This window comes from Rutidosis leptorrhynchoides, chromosome 6 (assembly GCF_046630445.1).
Source record: "Rutidosis leptorrhynchoides isolate AG116_Rl617_1_P2 chromosome 6, CSIRO_AGI_Rlap_v1, whole genome shotgun sequence".
Classification (NCBI taxonomy): Eukaryota; Viridiplantae; Streptophyta; class Magnoliopsida; order Asterales; family Asteraceae; genus Rutidosis; species Rutidosis leptorrhynchoides.
In genome coordinates this window covers 190,795,293-190,815,308 of record NC_092338.1, presented here as the reverse complement: position 1 = coordinate 190,815,308, position 20,016 = coordinate 190,795,293, and the positions used below count along the sequence as shown (strand labels likewise).

Here is a 20,016-nt window from a genome sequence, read left to right as displayed (position 1 = left end):
CAATCTAACACTTGAAAACCCTAGTTAGTCATCTTTGAGTCTTCATGACCCAAATTCATCCAAAAACACCCCATTCACCCACAAATGGGTTTTAAGTTCATCATTAACCCTAACTCTAACCCTTTCACAAATTAAACAAGGAAATCAAGATTAGAGCATACCACTATGATCAAAACGTAGCTAGAGGAAAGATGAACAACTTTAATACCCGCACTTTGATCCGAAATCGCCTCCTTCTTCCTTGATTCAAGCTTTCCCTCACTAAGAATCTCTTTCTTTCTAGAAACTAAATTGGAAGAAGTGAAGTAGATGAAAATGGAGTTATGAGGCTCCCCAAAACTGATCTAGGGCCTTAAGGTCCGCCCTCAAGTGAATTTACCAAATTGCCCTCAAAATATCTAATTAAAAACAAAGTGAGCTGTCAGCCCGTAATGGCGCGGCGCTCCATAAGGCCGCGCGGCGCGCCAAATGCCCAGTTCAGCTTCTTTTGCCTTTTAATTAAATACAACCTAAACCCCACAACTTGAATAACTTATACACACATAAGTACAATAAAATATTCGGGTCTTACACCGGTGTTTTCTCTACCGGTTTTTATAAGTTAGATCATGCACTAATTACTGCATTGGTTGAAAGGTGGCATCCGGAGACACACACCTTACACTTTCCAGTCGGTGAAGCAACCGTTACTTTACAAGATATTAAAGTTTTATGGGGGTCTGCCCATAAACGGACAACCTGTATCTGGAGTGTGGTTGTGTTGTGATAAGGAATGTTGGGTCGAATACTGTGAGTTAATGCTAGGTATTGAGGTAGAAAAGCTTCTTGGGGACCCTTGTACTTTTTTCCTCTTGTGAAACATTTTATTTGGGCATAGTCTGGCTTTGTATCAGTAACAATAATCTCTCTACTATTCTTTATGTTCCACTTTCGAATAGCGGACATAAATTCGGCTTTACTTTGAAAAGCCATTCCTTCAAAGACTAATTCAGGGGTCTCATTAGACCAAAAAGTAAAATTTGGTTCGTCATCTTCATCGAATGGAAGTCGACCTTCATCATCAACTTGCGAATTAAGGAACCCAAACCGTGATATTATTCTTCTCGTTTGTTGAGTTCCTATGACTGTTTCCTCCCAATTCACTTCATTTTCCTCATCCTCTTCATTTTCAGAGTCATCTGAAACTTCTTCTTGGATGCTAAATCTCTCTACAGTGTCATTACTTTCTTGTGACATTGTATCATCGACATCGTCACCTTCCTCTTCCTTTATCGCTTCATCTTCATGGTTGTGAGATGTGGATGGACCTCCGTGTTCATAATGAATGTTTTGTGAGGATTGCATAACACTATGCATCCGACTCACAATACGAGATTCTTGTGTGGGAATGATGCTCGCCAACCTAACTTCGAATTGAGCTTGATATTCTGGATTTCGCTCACCCAAAAAATATATTGTCTCCAAACCATTGTTGTCACATATTTGATTGTTGTATACTGAACCATTAAACTCATACCAAAGTATGAGTTCCAATGCCCATAACTCTTTTGCAACTCGAACATGTCGGTAGACCATATCAACAAACCAAGAGAAATCAACCTTGTTACGCAATAGAAAACCATTTTTTGCCGAATTATCTTCACTAATAAGGCGTCCATCTTGAAAAGTAACGTCATCACCCCAAAAAAGATGAATAAAAATTGGATGAGATAGAGCCATTATTTAGAATAAGATTAGGAAATTTTTTAACATTTATGTGAATTGAAGTGTTTGTTAAATGTTCTAAATATTACCGGTTTAAATAAGACACTATATTATGGGTTCCGAATGTGATAAAAGCGGGTTAAATAAATAATTCTGAAAAGACTGGAAAAAAAAAATGAATCTAGCAGCTTTTTTTCCAGCTTTAATCAACTTAATATCAACTCACATTAAGCTAGCTAGGGTTTAAGTTAAGGGTTCCGCAATTGGGATATGCGGTACGCCATATTATTGTGACACGTACTAATAAATTAGGTTTTGGTGGGACCATCCCGCACTTGGAACATGCCTCTCTCCTGACACACTCCAGAATCTTGCGGAATTAACAGCATCCCGCTACTCACAGATGCGGAACCCCCCTTTTTTCACCATCCCGCAGCTCCCACATGCGGGTATACGTGTTTCATTAAAAAAAAAATTGACCATACGGGTACAATAAAGAGAGTTGGGATAGATACGGTTTTGGCAAAAAATTCCATCTTTCACAACAACATAGCATAAATATATTCAAAAACCTCGATTCATCTGTTATATATTCATTATTACAAAAATCCATCGCCAATTTCCTTATATTTTATATTTTATTCGCGTTCATCATTGTTTGTTAAATGCAGCTAAAGATTGAATAATGTACATGCATGCAGTTTAATTTACAAATTTCATTCGTGATTATATATTATTTGTAAATAACTGTGGTGTATAATGCAGATAACAATGCAGAGAAATCTAATGTGTACGTATCATTTTTTGTATTTCGATTGCTGAAGAATAATGTCTTTGAAAAATTTAAGGAAGAATGTTGATCACTTTTCAGGTGATTATGACTTATTTTTCTTTCTGTGTTTTAATGTATTGAATGTGTGCAAGTATTATTTTAGGATATATAAGACCAAGTGTGATTTAGGGTTAGAAGTTTTATGTAATGTTATTGTTATTATTGTTTTGACATATATGCATTATATTGTGATATGTGATATAATTGATTTCGATCTTTGTTTGACATGGCTCTACTTTGACCTTTCCGTAGTTAATTGATAATATTATTAAGTACTAATCTAGGGTTGGCATTAGATAATTAGTAATACATATAGTTTAATGTAGTTATTAAGTAATCTCTTGAGTGATTTTTCCTTGTCATTTTGGACTATCAAATGGTTAACAGAACTGAATCATATATTCATATATAGTTCATTAAATGATTATCAGGATTCAACTCTTGACTGTTGATCGAGCTGAGACCAAATAATATATTTATGTTGATTAATTGCAACATATTGTCTATGTCTAGCTTTCCTTAATTCCAATATGACCCCTGATTCATACATTATTATTGCAGGAGCTTCCCTTTATAACCTCTTAAAAAGATATAATGAAGATAATGGTAGTTTTGAATTAGACAATGAGGCTCTATCTGCCGGTACATTCAAATTAATTATTAGCTGTCATTGTTTTCGTGCTTGTCGGAAATTCTCACTTTTATGACGTGCTTAGAATTTCCGACACCCCATTTTCGATAATAAAAAAAAAAAAAAAAATTATTTCCAGATACACTTTATTTATGTATACAACCAGAAGTTATATGTTAAAGAGAAAGTAACATTAATATAGCAATATGCCAATATGTTATGTGCTTATCATTTATAACTAACTTGTTGGGTTTGGTTGCGATGAGTTATGTGCTTATTAATGTGATTATCTCTAATCAGGTTCAAAACAGAAACTAGAAAGTTTTTTATCTGAATGTGGTAATGAGTTATGTGCTGATTGCGGATCTCCAAATCCAAAATGGGTGTAAGTGCATTCATATTTTCTACTTATCCATCGCTTTGTAACGTCTATTTCGTATTGTGATCTAGTTAACATATTATGCTATGGGTGTGACTAGATCTGCAAATCTCGGAGCATTTGTATGTATCAAGTGTTCTGGAGTACATAGAAGCCTCGGAGTGCATATATCTAAGGTGCAGTAATCGCTATTTGCTCCATTTACAATATTTATTCATAAATATGTGCAATCAAATGAAGACTGCAACAAATGGCCGATTTTGATCAAATATGGGCTTTTAGAAATGCTTATTCTAACATATGGCAATTGTTGGTTTTTTTTTTTTTTTTTTTGTCCAAGTGAAAGCTCATTTCTTATCTTCTACTTTATATTATCCGATTATGAGCAGAAAGTAGAAAACTGGAGGTTCATGCAGGTTGGGTAACAGATCAAAACATAATTTTTTGTACGGGTTGGGTTGACGTGAAACACTTTTTGTCAAAAAAAAAAAAAAATTTGAGCGGTTTGGGCAACTTTCGACGCATGAAATCAGTTTATACGATGGGGTTGGTCATGGATTTCTATTAATAAACTGTTCTAAACTTGTTAATGCAGATATTATCGGTGAATTTAGACGAGTGGACAGAGGTAGATGTTAATAATGTAATAAAACTTGGTGGAAATATCGCAGTAAATTTGAAATACGAGAACAGCATTCCAAGCAGCTGTAGAAAACCACAATCAGATTCTTCCATAGACGATCGTACTGATTTTATCAAGTAAACGAAGAATTACAAGTTTTAGAGGTGGCAAAATGTGAGGTTTAAGTCACGGGTCTAGATGGGTAACAGAAAGTTGGACCGCAGTTTACCCAAAACACCTTTTTTTGTCCAACTTAAAAAAAAAAAAAAAAAAAAAAAAAAAAAATGGTTGTTTAATATGATTAAAAAAACTATATTTTAGCTATAAAATTAAACATGTACTCCATTTTACTCATTGACCCTTTAGGAAATACAACATGACTGAGATTAGCCCATTTATAAGTAAATGGGTCAATAATTGCCACCTCTAATTAGTAATTAAAGTATCATAATAAAAAATGTACAACATATATTTCTGAACTTGTACCCTACTCAGGAGAAAGTATGTAATGCAACAATTTTTGAACAAGGATGAACAGTTGTCTTGCCCCTTCACTCCTTCAGCTTTGCGTTACAGTTCAACAGGGTTGAATAATGTATTGGATAAAAAGTACATAAACAGCATGCGTATTGGTCAAGCAATTTTAAACAATCGGAAAAGAAAAGATGCTGAACAGAAGCCTACAAAGAAAAGTCAGTCGACGGTAGTGACTTTGCGTTATTATGATTACAAATTCCTTTAAAAAAATTTTATTCTGCATATTACTTGTTTGACCGAAATAAAATATCAACTGAATCCATCTAAACAAGGTTGCGAAACTTGCTACTCGGGGACTACTCGGTCAGGACTTTTTAAAGAGTACTCGGAAACTCGGGCAGGACTTGACAAAGTTTGACTTTGACTAATTTTGACCGAGTTTTGAAGGATTTTCCGAGTAATCCCGAGTTCTGGCCGAGTTTTGACCGTTTTTCGAGTAATCTTAAGTTTTGACCGAGTTTGAAACCGGGTACTTTTCGAGTACTCCCTGAGTTGCAAAAACTGAGTGCTCGTCGAGTAATCCGAGTTCTGCAACAATGTCTATTATTCTAAGGGTAAATCAATGATTTCTAATGTGGCTACGCAGACTTATCGTTCTAATGAACAAACTTTTCTGATGCTTGATATCGTATGTTTATAGGCAGGTATGGTGGAATTTGTTGGTTTGATAAAAGTCAATGTGGTCAGAGGCATAGACCTTGTTATCCGAGATGTGAGGAGTAGTGATCCTTATGTTATGCTCTCTTTGGGAAATCAAGTAAGCCTAAATACCAACAGAAATCTATTTTTGATGTATAACTGTAAACAAGGTTGGAAAACTTGGAACCCGGGGAGAACTTGGTCGGATATTTTTGGGGAGTTCTCGGCAACTCGGATGTTGATTTACGTTGACTTTTTTAGTTTTTTGATATAAATATATACGTTCTTATATAAATTCTAATAGACTTTGACTAATTTGCTGAGTTTTTGACCGAGTTTCCGAGATTTTGACCGAGTTCCCGAGTTTTTGACCGAGTTGCCGAGTTACCGAGTTGGATGAGTTGACCAAGAACTTCCCGAGTTGGCCGAGAAACTCGGACGTTGACTTTTTTAGTTTTTTGATATAAATATATATATGTTCTTATATAAATTCTTATAGACTTTGACTAATCTGCCGAGTTTACAACACTGACTGTAAGTAGTGCGATAAATTTATGCTGTTTTGAAAGTGATAATATCTCGTGTTTTGGCTATAGTCAGTGAGGACACGAGTTATAAAGAAGAACCTCAATCCTATCTGGAATGAAACTTTAATGTTATCGATTCCTGACAACGTTCCACCTTTGATAGTGGTAAGTTAATGGTATTTGTATACAGTATTTGTACCCTGTTGTAGGAGTGATTAAACTTAAATGAATTTTCAAATAAGTTTGTTAAGCTGTTATGTTATGCAGTGTGTATTTGACAAGGATAAGTTTACGACTGATGATTTCATGGGTGAGGCTGAGTTTGATATCGATCCCTTGGTGGCTGCTGCAAATGATTTAGAAATACGTAATCCATCATCCGATCCCTCAAAAAAAATTGAAAAGGTGAGAGATGGAAAAGGCAAAAATCCGGTTGTGAATAATGGGATGATAACTGTGGCTGATGGGAAGGCAAAACAAGGCGTCGTGCTTAAGCTGGAAAACGTTGAGAGTGGTGAGATAGAAATAGAGATTGAATGTGTGCCTTTAACCCAATAGATCCGACAAAAACACTCGAAAAAGGTGACATTTATGATCATGAGTTTGAAGAATTGTCACTAAAGAAGTAGTTTGCCCCCCTGTAGGCTTTTTGTGATATGGCATGCATTTGTTATAGGGTGGCTTTGAAATTGTTGGAGTGATTAGGATGATCAATGTTGTAGTGTATGTAATGTTCATGTGCAAGTAGGTAATTTCTTTTTTATTTGTGTAAAATTTCCACCCAAGTTGCAAAAGTCGGTCGAGACCTTGGAGAGACGAGTCAATCGAGTCGGGACGAGTCGGACATTGACCAACGTTGACTTTTAGTGATAAACAAATTAAATATTTATATATTACATGTAAATACATCAAACATAAAACATAGATATATGACACAAAATCTAATTTCAAATAATATTAAAAGTTTGACCAACTTTCACCGCCTCAGACTCATTTTGCCCAACTCATCAACCTTGACCCGAATTTTTAGATGTTTTTGAGCAAAACGAGACGTCAGTTGACTCAAACGACTTTTAACATTGAGTTTCACGTTCCTCTTTCTGACCATATTACTATTTTTATGACTCAGGAAATAGGTTGCTTGTTTCGGAATGCATACAATAAGGTTTTCTGCAGAGTTTTAAGAATATTCAATTTGTAGCAGCATATTTAGCTAATAGCCACTTCACATAAAAAATTCAGTCTTGAAAAACATCATGAATGCCTTCTTTTTTTTTTTTTCTTTTTTATGGCGAAAAAACGAATACTCATATAGGAGATCGTTTTCCAAAGATAAATAACTATCTATAAGCGAGCCACCATAATATCCCGATAAAAATTCATAAACATATTAACCAAGCAAGAAACCGAATAATAGACAAATAAAAGGAACAAAACTAACCTAAGAAAACACAAGACGGACCATTACAATCAACCTCGAGGGTCCGCCCTTTTCAATTTTCCATTGATAGTCTCTTTCAAATAATTTTTCCCGGATCTATTATGTCCCTTGAGAACATGACCATTTAAGTAAACTCGTGTCGGCGAAAAAGCATAACTATTATTTACAATTTTCTTCTAAAGCTCTCAACAAATTTATATTTAATAATCATATACATGGCACAACATTAGAATACTACATCACTGAGCTAAAGACAACTTGATAGTCTAACTATAGACTCGACTCAGCAAAAGTGTCGTATGTGATGTTAATTACCTAATCCACTTCTTCCATTACACAAATCTTGTCAAAGGAACAACCTTTCAAGCAACTATAAATTGAAGACCGAAACTCATACGAGTTACCTGACGAGGGTGTTATGTCAACCCATTCTTTTTCAACCAGCTGCACATGTTGATTTGGCCTCAAGACGGCACGAAAGAGCAACTCATTAATCCGTTTTGTCAAATGGGTCATAAAATTCAAAGAAAAAACCATGTGGAAATCATCATCAACATCATCATCAATGCCATCAAAGGTTTTTATTCCAACATGAGCTTCACTTGACTCAACCAAACCAAGCAGTTCCGTACCGATATATTTTTGGTCAACACTAGAAACCTGCAAAACGATGGATTAATTTATCAACGTCAGACAAGAATGAAAATTTACTAGCATATCAAAATATAACTCCTAGGTATGTCATTGTTGATGTATATATGTAGGGTATTTCGTTAAGGCATGCAAATGTAAAAATAAATAAATAAAAAAACCTTGAAAAGCTTATATACATGCCATCTCACATTTTGTATAAAAAACATATTACTGTAATTTCAAAGCTTTTTTGAATAAATGGAAGGGATTGGTATGAAAATTATATAGCAAAAATTAGAGAAATACTTTTGCATAAAAAAACTTAGCTTTTAAAAAAAAAGCCTTCATTGGAGATGCTCGAAATAGATTCATTTGGGATAATATAATCATGTATTTTGAAAAAAAAAAAAAAAAAGTGTAGAAACAAAGGATGTGCAGGTAAATATAGAAAAACTTGATAAGTTTTGAATCAAGAAAACCATTCTTGCACAAAGCTAAATATGAAATGTGTTACCTCAATATACTCCACACCAATTGCAACAAGAGACTCTAAAAGTTGTGACGATAAAAGTAAACTGAAGATGCCACCAGATCCAACTGGCGTTTGGAGTATTTCCCAGGGTGATTTCATCAAAATCTTGTGTTTATCATGTTCAACAACTGAAGAGCTTACAACTGGAAACGTTTCTTCTTCCAAAATCCAAACCTGTAAGATACATTCAAACAAACATCAACTTAAGAAAAACTTGTGATGTATGTACATGTTTGCATGGGCATTGCGTTTCTGTTTGAAAGAGTGGCATGTTGCCATTTTCAACAAAAAGGAAATGTTAAATGAAATTTTCCAAATTCATATAGAAAATTGTATAACCTTCTCAGGGTCAAAGCCGAAGTAGTCATTGTTTGTCATCAAGTTTTGAAAAGTGTCGATCGTGGTATCAGGACAAACCAGAATCAAAGGGGTGACTTGACGGTCTTCCATCTGCAAACACAAACTTTTGGTCATAAGATGTTGCAAAGTATGCTCTTTACAAAGCATAAAAAAGAGTAATATGCCTTCAGAATGAAAAGATGTACATATAGACTTTTTAAAGTCAATTGCATAGCCTTTTTAAGTCAAAAAAATTAGTTATTGAATATTGTGAGTTCTAAACATTTTCTGTAAACACTGGTAAGTGATAACCACATTAAGCTTTATTATACGCATTATAAACTGCAACAAGTTAGCTTATAAATCAGTATTCATCATTTATATAAATAATACTATAATAATATACATTATTATGCATGCACTAGATTCAACTCCACATGTCAAACTATGTGGAATGCCATTTAAACATGAGTAAAGCCATTTAAACGAAAAATTATGGTTGTACCTCAACTAATCTTTGGATGAGACTATCAGTCACGTCAAAGTTGGAACTTTTTTGCAGTTTTGTACCCTGAATTACCAGAATATTTGCAACTTTGCCACTGGATATCAGAGCACTACGCCTCAGATCCACATCTCTATTTCTAGTTGATACCTTATGAACATCTCTAGTTGTTTCTGTCTTATAAGCAGATAAGAACTCGGATAATTGCCATCTGCACTCACAGACGTGCATACGATGAGAATGAACAGCTGTTATGTTATATTCAGACAACTTTATTGCTTTTTTGTAATAGTAAAAAAATTCTAAATACTTACAACTATTATTTTGACTTATAGCCCATCAAACTAATATTAGCAAAGCACACCAAAACCATCACTATCTGATTAAGGAATTCAAAGCGATGTTTAAGTATCAAAATGTGACTAATAGCCCACTTTCTTGCGACTGTTGATCCAAGGTTAAATTTTATCTTAAGACGTCAAACTTAAACATGAGTTAACAATGGTTATAGGTCAAACTAGTCAAAGGATACATAATGTTAATTTGATGGCATAAAACCACCTAAATCAATAATTGAAATTCTAGTATTATTAAAATTATATTACTTTTGCATTCCTTTATGACATGTTAATTGTTCATCGTGAAATCAAAAAGTTTGAGCTAAAAAGAGTTTATGTAAAACTCAACCCTGCCCATACTAAACATTACCCATTATGAGATTTTACCCAATTGCACTTAACCCAACCATTTGGCTTAAAAAAGGCTGAATGACACATATAGGTACTCTAACAAGTTTCTCATTGCAAATACTCCACCTTTCTCGACCAATCAAGTTTTTTACCAGCAAAAAGGGATTTTTTAAACATTTCAGGCATCATGTCCCCAAACAAAATCGTTTTGGAGGGTTGAGGGTTACATATTTATGGTTTTACCATCATTACGCAATGTTTCTTTACCTTTAAAAACAGTACGACACCAAACTGTTTCCTTTTCACTATATAATTAATACATAAATACCTCAAATTTCCAATTGATAAGCAAAGAACCATCTTTGGGGTGTAAAGCTAATTAAAAAAATCCTTTATATATCTTAAGCCAAACCAAAATATAAAAAATGAGTACCCGAAAGGAATAAAAACCTTTATATGCCATTTACAATTTAACCTACTAAAAAATTAAAATTGAATAAAAGAAATCACCTATCGGAAGGTGTCTCTAAACTCTTTAATGCTACTTGAAGCAATTGGGAGTTAACAGCTACAATCTGATCACCGAGTAGACTCGCTTGAGCTTTCTCTCCATATTGAAACCCATCAAAAACATGCTTCTGTTCCATTTCACATAATTTCTTTTTCGCTGCTATAAGTCGTTTCTGATACTTTTTTCTCTCTTTCCATTCCTAAACAACATAATACTTGTCATAATGACTAATTCCAAATACAAGTTTTTTTTAAAAGCATATGTGTGAAAGCAACCAATTTTTTTCTTGCACGACTATATAGCAACTACTCCGTATTACATTCAAATTTAACTGATTTTTTAAACATTTGTGAGATAGCAGTGGTTGGCATCATGGTATCCTACAATCTGTTTTTTCTACATTTTTATAATCAATTCATTAATATCTTACCACTTATCTATTTACATAAATGAAAAAGGTGAACATTTATCCATCAAAAAATTTTAGTGACGTTGTTGAATTAATTAAAAAACATATTGATTATATCAATAAACAGGAAAAGGTAGCAAACAATAGTTTGACTCACGAGTTGGCGGCGTTCTTTTTTTGACCTTTCATCTGAGCGTATGTTTAACTCGAGAAGCCCCTTTGGAGGTGTAATCATCATTTCTCTTGTATTCATATCAACATGAGGAACAATCGCTTCAACAAATGGGACCCACACAAGGGGCGCTTCAGATTTCAGGTTTCCATTCTTGTCTATTATCTCTAAAGATGAATCAAGCTTAACTTGTAAGAGATCGCTTCCTCCATTATCGAAAACATTCACAACACTTCCGACTGATTCACCAGTTTCCTAAAATGAAAAGGATGGAATCCATAAGTTACAACTAACATCAGATCATTGTATAAAACATTGAAATCAAGAAATTATCTTAATATATGTGTATGTGCGTATTTATTTAGATTATTTCTATTTTTTCTCTAGTTTGATCGTCTATGTATGTAACTGAGTATGAAAATGTACATATGTATGATAAGTAAAGACTCATACCTCTTTCACCTCATGAAAAATGCAATCTTTCTTTTCATGCTTAATTTCAAGTAAAAGTTACATACGTGTTTAAATTATGAGTCGAGTTCTTGCATTTTCATAATTAATTGCATCGTAATGTCATATTATGCTTTAAGAATAAGTACCTTGAGAGTAACCCTCATGCCAATAAGATCACGGGCATAAAAATCACCTTCATCCAACTCTGGTCTATCTTCATCTAAGACAAGTATAGTTGACCCGACAAGTTGTTGAGCCTACAAAAAGTGAGAAATTAACCAAGAACGTAGCAGTTGTTGAGCCTACAAAATGATATTATTAACTTTGCACGTATTTGCCCAAGATATGTGAAGAAATCTACATTTGTGTATTCAAGATGGCATCTTCAGTATGTTGCGCTCGCTAAAGTGTAAAATAAATTGAAAATTTAAAAATAATAATAGTGATAATAATAATATTATAAGAAGCGTACCTGCTCTACTTTATCAACATTGCTAAACTTAACTATCCAACTCTTTTGTCCATGATGTCCTCTTCCCTCTTCCAGTTCAACTTCTTGAACTATTTCTTTCCCTAATAGTTGTTGCTTCAACCATCTTCTCCCAGGCTAAAAACAACATAAAAAAAAAAAAAAAAAAAAAAAAAAAAATCTAATAAGAAAACATTAACAGAAAAAAGATAAGAAGAGTCCTCTTCTGATTTATAAGTGTGAAACATTTTTCTATAATTAAAATGAGTGACTGGCATTTTGAACTGCTATACTTGGCTTCTCATAAACAAATTATGGTTCTTTCAAAATACCACAGAAATATACAAATAGCTAGAATGAATACCTTTTCGATGACAAGTGCCGTTTATTTTCATCATATATAAAAAAAAAAAATTGCATACTCAATTAATATAATAAAAAGTATGTGTTGAAAAATAAATAATAAAAGAATCAGTAAGTGGGAGGAGAGAGAAAATAAAAAGAGTGAAAAAGGGCGATTTTGGGCGAAAATTTGTTCCATCTCTGCTTATGATTAATCGATATTGAAGATCTGATAACAACAGGAATCAAGGTAGGGACGGGTGATGGGGAAATCATCTGCAGGAAAGAAGAAAACAGTACCTCCTACTATTCCTAGAGTTTTAAGGAATAGGAAAATTGGGTTGGAATCCCAAATTAACATGACGGCTGAGGATTTGATTAAGCGACCATTGGCAGATGATCATGAACATAATCAAAAGGGTTTACACTATAGCATGAAGAATGATCTACAGGATCTGGATGAGAACGTTAGTAGCCACACAGAGGATGAATCTTCATCAGAAATTGAGATGGAACCTAGGGTCCCAGAAAACAAGATTGGAAAAGAGGATATGCTGGTGAAGCCTATAGATGATGAGGATGTGGTTAACGATGGTCCAATTGCAACGGATCCCCTGCAAAAACCATACTTACATGCTGCTGCCGCTGGAATAAAAGTAAATCGCAAAGCTAATTTTAGATTTATTCCACAGACTGAAGTTCTTGAAGATGGTATCGATGTAATGATTCCATTAGCATCAGTTAAGGAAGCTGAGAAGCGGTACAGTAACACTCTATATGGTTATTTTCTTGGTAAGCGCCTAGCTTTTCCAATCGTAAATAACTATGTTTTGAATGTTTGGAAAAAATATGGATTGGAAAAGGTGATGATGAACTCCAAGGGGTTCTATTTCTTTAAGTTCGATTCGAATGCGGGGATGTTAAAAGTGCTAGAAAATGGTCCTTGGATGATACGTGGTATCCCTATTATCTTAAACAAATGGTCCACTGAGATTTCTCTAACAAAAGAGGACATTACTAGAGTACCGGTATGGGTGAAATTATATGATGTACCTCTTGCTGGTTTTACGGAGGAAGGATTAAGCAGGATCGCTTCAAAAGTCGGGAGGCCTATGATGCTAGATTCGTATACTAGCACGATGTGTATGGAATCGTGGGGGCGCCCAAATTATGCTCGGGCCATGATAGAACTTTCTGCAGATAAGGATATGAGAGAGTCCTTGACGATAGCTACTCCTTGTGCTGATGGGTCGAAAGTGGTTACTGATATGGTCACCATCGAGTATGAATGGTCACCGCCGAGATGTGGGGGATGCAAGGTTTTTGGTCATAAAGACATTCAGTGTCCCAAGAATATTCCTGTGATTGATATTCAGAAAGCTGTTCAGGAAGATGGTTTCCAAAGGGTAACTAAAAAACCTACTAAAAATGGCGCTAGTAAGGAGCCACGAACTGTTTTTGTAATGGGAAAACAGAAGCCGATAATGGTTTATCGACGAGTCCAAAAAACCAATATGCAAACTAACAATGATCAAACTGGTAATAGTAAGAGTGCTGATATTGGTGAGGTGGAGGTCAATAATCAGTATGATATATTGAGTGGTTTGCAAGATGAAAAAATTGAAACAACTAGACTGGATACACATGATGAAAGCGAGTTGAACAAGACGAATCAAGATAATGTGCAAGATGTGGTTGGGAAAAAAAATTCTGAGGGGGCAAGCACTCCCGGTCAAAAGGGTTTAAATGATTAATATTGCTTCATGGAACATACGGGGTTTGAACCGGACCCCGAAACAGAATGAGGTTCAAGAAGTTGTCATTGGTAATCAACTAAGTATTTGTGCAATTTTAGAGTCTCATGTAGCTATTAATCGTTTGAATAGTATTTGCAACGCTGTCTTTCCAAGGTGGAATTGGGCTTCAAATAACAATGTTTGTAACAAAGGTACTCGTATCATATTGGGCTGGGACCCGTCAATCGTCCAGCTTATGGTGATTCATGTGACAGAGCAAGTAATCCATTGTTTAGTGAAGTCTTTGGCTGATACTAAGCAATTTTTTGTATCTTTTGTGTATGCGGCCAATCATTATGCGAACAGGAGAGAGCTGTGGCGGGATCTTGTGATACATAAAAACTTCGTTCGTCAACAGCCTTGGGTTATGTTAGGGGACTTTAATGCATCTCTTAGTCTAGAGGACACCACTGCTGGCTCATCAAAAATTACAATTGCTATGCGTGAATTCAATGAATGCGTCGAGGAACTTCATATGGAGGATGTTAACTATTCTGGTTTGCATTATACGTGGAATCAACGGCCGCGGGAAGGTACGGGGGTTATGAAGAAAATTGATCGGGTTATGGCTAATGAGGAATTCTTTAATCAATACAACGATGCATTTGTTATATTTCAACCCTATAGGATTTCAGATCACGCCCCGGCCATTCTCAAGTTTGATCAGCGCAGAGTCCATAATCCGAAACCGTTCAAGATAAGCAACTATGTTGTAGATAATGACCAGTTTAAAAATATTGTATCAGAAGGATGGAGTAAGGAGGTGATGGGTCACATGATGTTCCGGGTGGTTAAAAGACTGCGAGGGCTGAAATCTCCTATTAGAAAACTAATGTGGAGTAAAGGTAATATTCATATGAGAGTGATTGAGCTGCGTAAGCAACTGGATGAAGTTCAAATTCAGCTCGATCGTTTCCCTCAAAATCTGGACATCCGAAATCAGGAAAGGGATATGCTTATGAAGTTTAATGAAGCTTGTTTGGAAGAAGAGCGTTTTCTGAAACAAAAGGCTAAAGTGGAATGGTTACGGGCTGGGGATAGTAACACGAGTTACTTCCATAGAATGGTTAAAGGTCGCACGAACAGAAATCATATTCATTCGGTTTTAAATAATAATAATATGTTGGTGGAAGGAGATAAAGTTCCTGACATATTTGTGAATCATTATGAAGAGTTCTTGGGAGCAAGTTGTAATTGTTATCATATAAATAATCCTGAGGATCTTTTTCACGCTAAGATCAACCAGGTTAAAGCTCGCAACATGATAAGGCCCGTGACCAATTTGGAGGTGAAAGAAGCCATATTCGGTATTGGTAATGATAAGTCGCCAGGGCCAGATGGTTATTCGGCGGTCTTCTTTAAGCATGCCTGGGGAACTATCGGGGATGATGTGTGTACGGCGGTAAAAGACTTCTTCAATAATGGTCAATTATTAAAGGAACTTAATCACACCATTGTTGCTTTAATTCCAAAGGTTGCTCAGCCGAGTAATGTAAGCGACTATCGTCCCATTTCTTGCTGTAACGTTCTATACAAATGCATTAGTAAGATCATTACTAATCGCATTACTGATAGTTTGGGGGATATTGTCAATATTAACCAATCGGCTTTTATTCCGGGTCGTCGTATTTCAGATAACATTCTTTTGACCCATGAGCTTATGCGCAATTATCATGTTAATAAGGGCAAGCCCAGATGCGCGTTTAAAATTGATATTCAAAAGGCTTATGATACTGTGAATTGGCGGTTCCTTAAAGATATTTTACATCATTTTGGGTTTCATAAAGTGATGATAAAATGGATTATGGCTTGTGTCACGACGACGTCTTTTTCTATTAGTATCAATGGTAATCTTCATGGTTATTTCAGAGGGAAAAGGGGTCTTCGACAGGGCGATCCGTTGTCTCCTTACTTGTTTACTCTTGTTATGGAAGTGCTAACTTTGATGTTGACTAGAAACGTTTCCAACTCTGCAACCTTTCGATTTCACCCTAAGTGTGATCAACAAAAGATTGTGAACCTCTGCTTTGCAGATGATTTGTTTCTATTTTCTTATGCTAGCACAGGTTCGGTCAAGATTTTAGCAGATTCATTAGAGGAGTTCAAAAACTGCTCTGGATTAGTTCCTAGCATGGCCAAAAGTTCGGGTTTTTTTGCTCATGTTTCGGATCAGTTAAAAGGACAGCTTATGGCGATCATGGATTTTGAGGAGGGTAAACTTCCTATCCGCTATCTTGGTGTTCCTTTGGTGTCCTCAAGGTTGCAATATCGTGACTGTAAAATATTGGTTGAGAAGGTCCAAAGACGTATTTCAGATTGGAAAAACAAGACCCTATCTTTCGCAGGTAGGATGCAATTAATTAATTCGGTTTTGGCCTCGATGCACATTTACTGGGCGTCGGTTTTCCTTCTTCCGGATGCTATTATGAAAGATATTGAGAAACTTTTAAGGGGTTTCTTATGGTGCCATGGAGAGATGAAGAGAGGAAAGTCCAAAGTTAAATGGAGTACAGTTTGTCTTCCAAAAGCTGAAGGTGGTTTGGGAATTCGAAGTTTAAAGATGTGGAATGTTGCTCTCATGACATCTCATATTTGGCGTCTTTTCTCCAATAAGAACTCTCTTTGGGTTAAATGGATTCATTCATACCGTTTGAAGAGTCATAGTTTTTGGGACGTTAAGATTGTAGCTACTGATAGTTATGGGTGGAAAAAATTGTTGCGTATTCGAAATGTAGTGCGGCCTTCCTTGGTGCATGAAATTGGAAATGGCAGTAGCACAAATGTATGGTCAGACTATTGGTGTGAACTTGGGCAGTTATCAGCGATTGTTCCCAGCAGAAGCATTTATCGTGCAGGCTTCAGTGCTAAGTTGGTGGTGTCTGATGTTATTCGGCATGGTGATTGGTGTTGGCCTCCATATTGGCAGCACTTGTTTCCATCTATATGGGTTGTCCAGGTCCCAAATTTAAACCAACTTGAAGATAAGCTCATGTGGAAAAATGCACAAGGAGGGCTCAAAGAATTTTCTGTGAACGAGGTGTGGAATTCCATAAGGCCTCAAGCTGTGGAAGTTTCATGGTATCGATTGGTATGGTTCGGGCAATGTATTCCCCGACACACTTTCATTATGTGGCTCTTGATGGGGGAAAACCTGAAGACGCAAGATAAATTGAAGGTGTGGGAAATCCACGATAATACTAATTTGTTATGTGTGTTTTGTAGCTTACAACCGGATTCTCATGATCATTTATTTTTTGAGTGTTCTTTCACTGCTCAAGTTTGGCAAAAGGCTGCTAAAATGTGTCTGATTCCGTTGTCGAGCAACAAGTGGAAGGATATTAGAGATGAGCTGAGCAAGGTAAGGGGATGGAATGTCACTAGTGTGGTGTCCACAAAGCTTTTGGTCGCTGCTACGGTGTATTTCATTTGGCAGGAAAGAAATGCTAGGTTTTTTACACAGACTCGCAGATCTGTGGAGCAAGTTTTTGAGGTTATTTTCGCTACTGTCCAGATGAAGCTTATGTCTATTAAATTCAGAGAGTCGGATCAAGTGAAGCTGTTGAAGAATAATTGGAAAATCCCTTAATTTGTTTTTATTGTCGGGTTGTAGGCTTAGGCCTTTGCTAGAAGTCTAGCTGGTTTGTCTAGGGGCCTCAAGGCTCACTTGAGGTGTATGAACGCAATTGTTCCATTCTTGTATTATTTTTAATAATATTCACCGGGGAAACCCTTTACCCAAAAAAAAATTAATATATGTTATGCTAGTTTTGGATCAACCACCCTTCCGAATAGCTCAATCATCTGTGCTCTAGTATGTGTTTTTCTCATTTTCACAAAAGCTATGGTTCGTTTATCAATAAGAGACCAATACGATGATCACCAAAAACAAACCTTGCAAGCAAGGTTGAAAAAGTTGCGAGATGGAGACGGGGGAGGGACTAGTCGTTCGAGACAGTGTCAAGCGTTGACATCTTCTTTTTTGACTTTTTTTTTTACTTTCATTGACTCTGACCGACTTTGACGTCTCGACCCGACTCGGATCGTCTCGACTGACTTTGACCGCGTTGACCAAATTCGGCCCCAACGATTCAGGGAAGTCCCCTAGCCGACTAATCGGCAGCCGACACAGCCGCCGCGAGTGACTTTGGCAACATTGCTTGCAAGGTTGTAGCATTCTGTTTGGTAGTTACATTTAGCCAAAGAATTATACTTGATTACAAGATGGTTTCTAAAAAGTAAGATGTCAACAAGAACTTCGCATTTGAATATGAATAGGTACTTGGATAGAGTTGTTATTAGTTAAAAATCCAGTTAAGAAAACTGATTCTAGTTGCAGAACACAAAAAGAAGGGGTATTTTCATAGTTATACTGTACCTCTGAAAATCTCATTTCTGGAAAATCGGTATTAGGCTTCACCCGAACCTCTCCTTGTAATCCATGGACACTCGATATGTATCCAATCTCAACAAATTGTGATTGTGAGTCACTAGTTTCAATAACTTCAACAGTTTCTTGAGTAGTAGCTGCAAGTATTCATTCTTTATCAGATAAATATTAGGCACAATACAAAACGTAAGTAACACAAAAGAATTTGAGCTACATAACTTTATAATCATTATGTACCATATTTTTTATGCTTTTACAGTTCATTACCATTTAACTAACCATACATTTATTATCATGCGAAGGTTCAAATAATTCAATCGAGAATCACAAAAAGGTCAAGAATTGCTAGAACTACTAAATTACATGTTAATTCACATTTATTTTATAAATATATACAAATAAAAAAAAAATCTAAAATAGTGTTGGATGTTCAAAATATGAACACAAAATAATGTAGAAAGCTACAAAATTGTCTTCTAGTAATAGTGAGAATAACTAAGAATCAAGAATAACAATATTACCACAAATACCTCATCACAATAATGTTATCCCTTGCATTAAACCAAATAAAAACAAAAATTTTAAAAATCTAAAACTAATCCAATAAAGTTTCCAACTTTAACTTGAAAACGAGATCAGAGTATCAAATTGAACATAGTGTAACCTCAAAGAATTACAAAAGAATAAAATTTACCAGTAGCATGAAGAGGTGAGATGCGAATTGGGCGAAGATTTAAAGAATTTATGGTTATTAGTTGACTGGATGATTTGGGAATTTTAAAAGGAGGTACAAATTTAGGGTAATTAGGTGAACACAAGAGTGAAGGAAGTGAAGTTGAAACAGCAGATATAAGTGTAGAAGTAGAACCCTCCATTATTTGCTTCCCCCTGGTCACTGGACACACACAGTTATACGGAGTATATATAACTTATCTAACCACAAGAACAAACGTGACTTTGTTATAAAATATCTAGATTGTGTTATAAAATATCTAGATTGGATGTTAATTTTATTATTATTATATTTCTTGCATAGTAATATTTTATACTATAAATAGACATGTATGGTAACCATTTAAGGTGTACCATTTCTCTTGAAATATCAATATCAATATTTCTTCTCTCTTTCTTCTCTCTTTTTCTCTCCTTGTTCTTATAACCATTAAAGGTAGTTATAAGCCTACTGAATTATAACACGTTATCAGCACGAAGTGCTCCATATAATCAAGGTTTATCTAAGCAAGCACAAGTCACTAATCAAGGTAAGAAATTCTTTAACGATATCTTCTATTATTTATTAGTAAGGTCAATGGCGGAGCTAGTAGGGGGACTTTGGGGTGCCCAGCCTCCGCTAATCGTGTTAAGAATATAGAGTACTAATTATGTATATGGCGAAAAAATATTTGAAGTCCGGTCCTGGGAATTGCAGGTGGGGTTTGGTAAAAGATTTAATAGACACGATGAGTT

The 20,016-nt window shown here is 35.4% G+C and overlaps 2 protein-coding genes across 2 annotated transcripts; one reads left to right on the top strand and one right to left on the bottom strand.

Annotated features, from left to right (window-relative positions):
- The first annotated feature begins 3,066 nt into the window (after positions 1-3,066).
- On the top strand, positions 3,067-6,429 carry LOC139854319 (probable ADP-ribosylation factor GTPase-activating protein AGD11). Its single transcript, XM_071843630.1, has 8 exons — positions 3,067-3,178; positions 3,468-3,552; positions 3,647-3,722; positions 4,142-4,305; positions 4,664-4,871; positions 5,346-5,462; positions 5,941-6,036; positions 6,139-6,429. Exons 1-8 carry the CDS (start codon positions 3,067-3,069, stop codon positions 6,427-6,429), a joined length of 1,149 nt encoding a protein of 382 aa, XP_071699731.1.
- A 1,022-nt stretch (positions 6,430-7,451) lies between these two features.
- Positions 7,452-19,468, bottom strand: LOC139851658 (uncharacterized). Its single transcript, XM_071840755.1, has 10 exons — positions 19,244-19,468; positions 18,538-18,686; positions 12,028-12,162; positions 11,702-11,812; positions 11,088-11,357; positions 10,521-10,720; positions 9,322-9,532; positions 8,817-8,927; positions 8,460-8,651; positions 7,452-7,972 (listed from the first exon to the last, which is right to left on the bottom strand). Exons 1-10 carry the CDS (start codon positions 19,422-19,424, stop codon positions 7,628-7,630), a joined length of 1,905 nt encoding a protein of 634 aa, XP_071696856.1. The 5' UTR covers positions 19,425-19,468; the 3' UTR covers positions 7,452-7,627.
- Between the last annotated feature and the right edge of the window lie 548 nt (positions 19,469-20,016).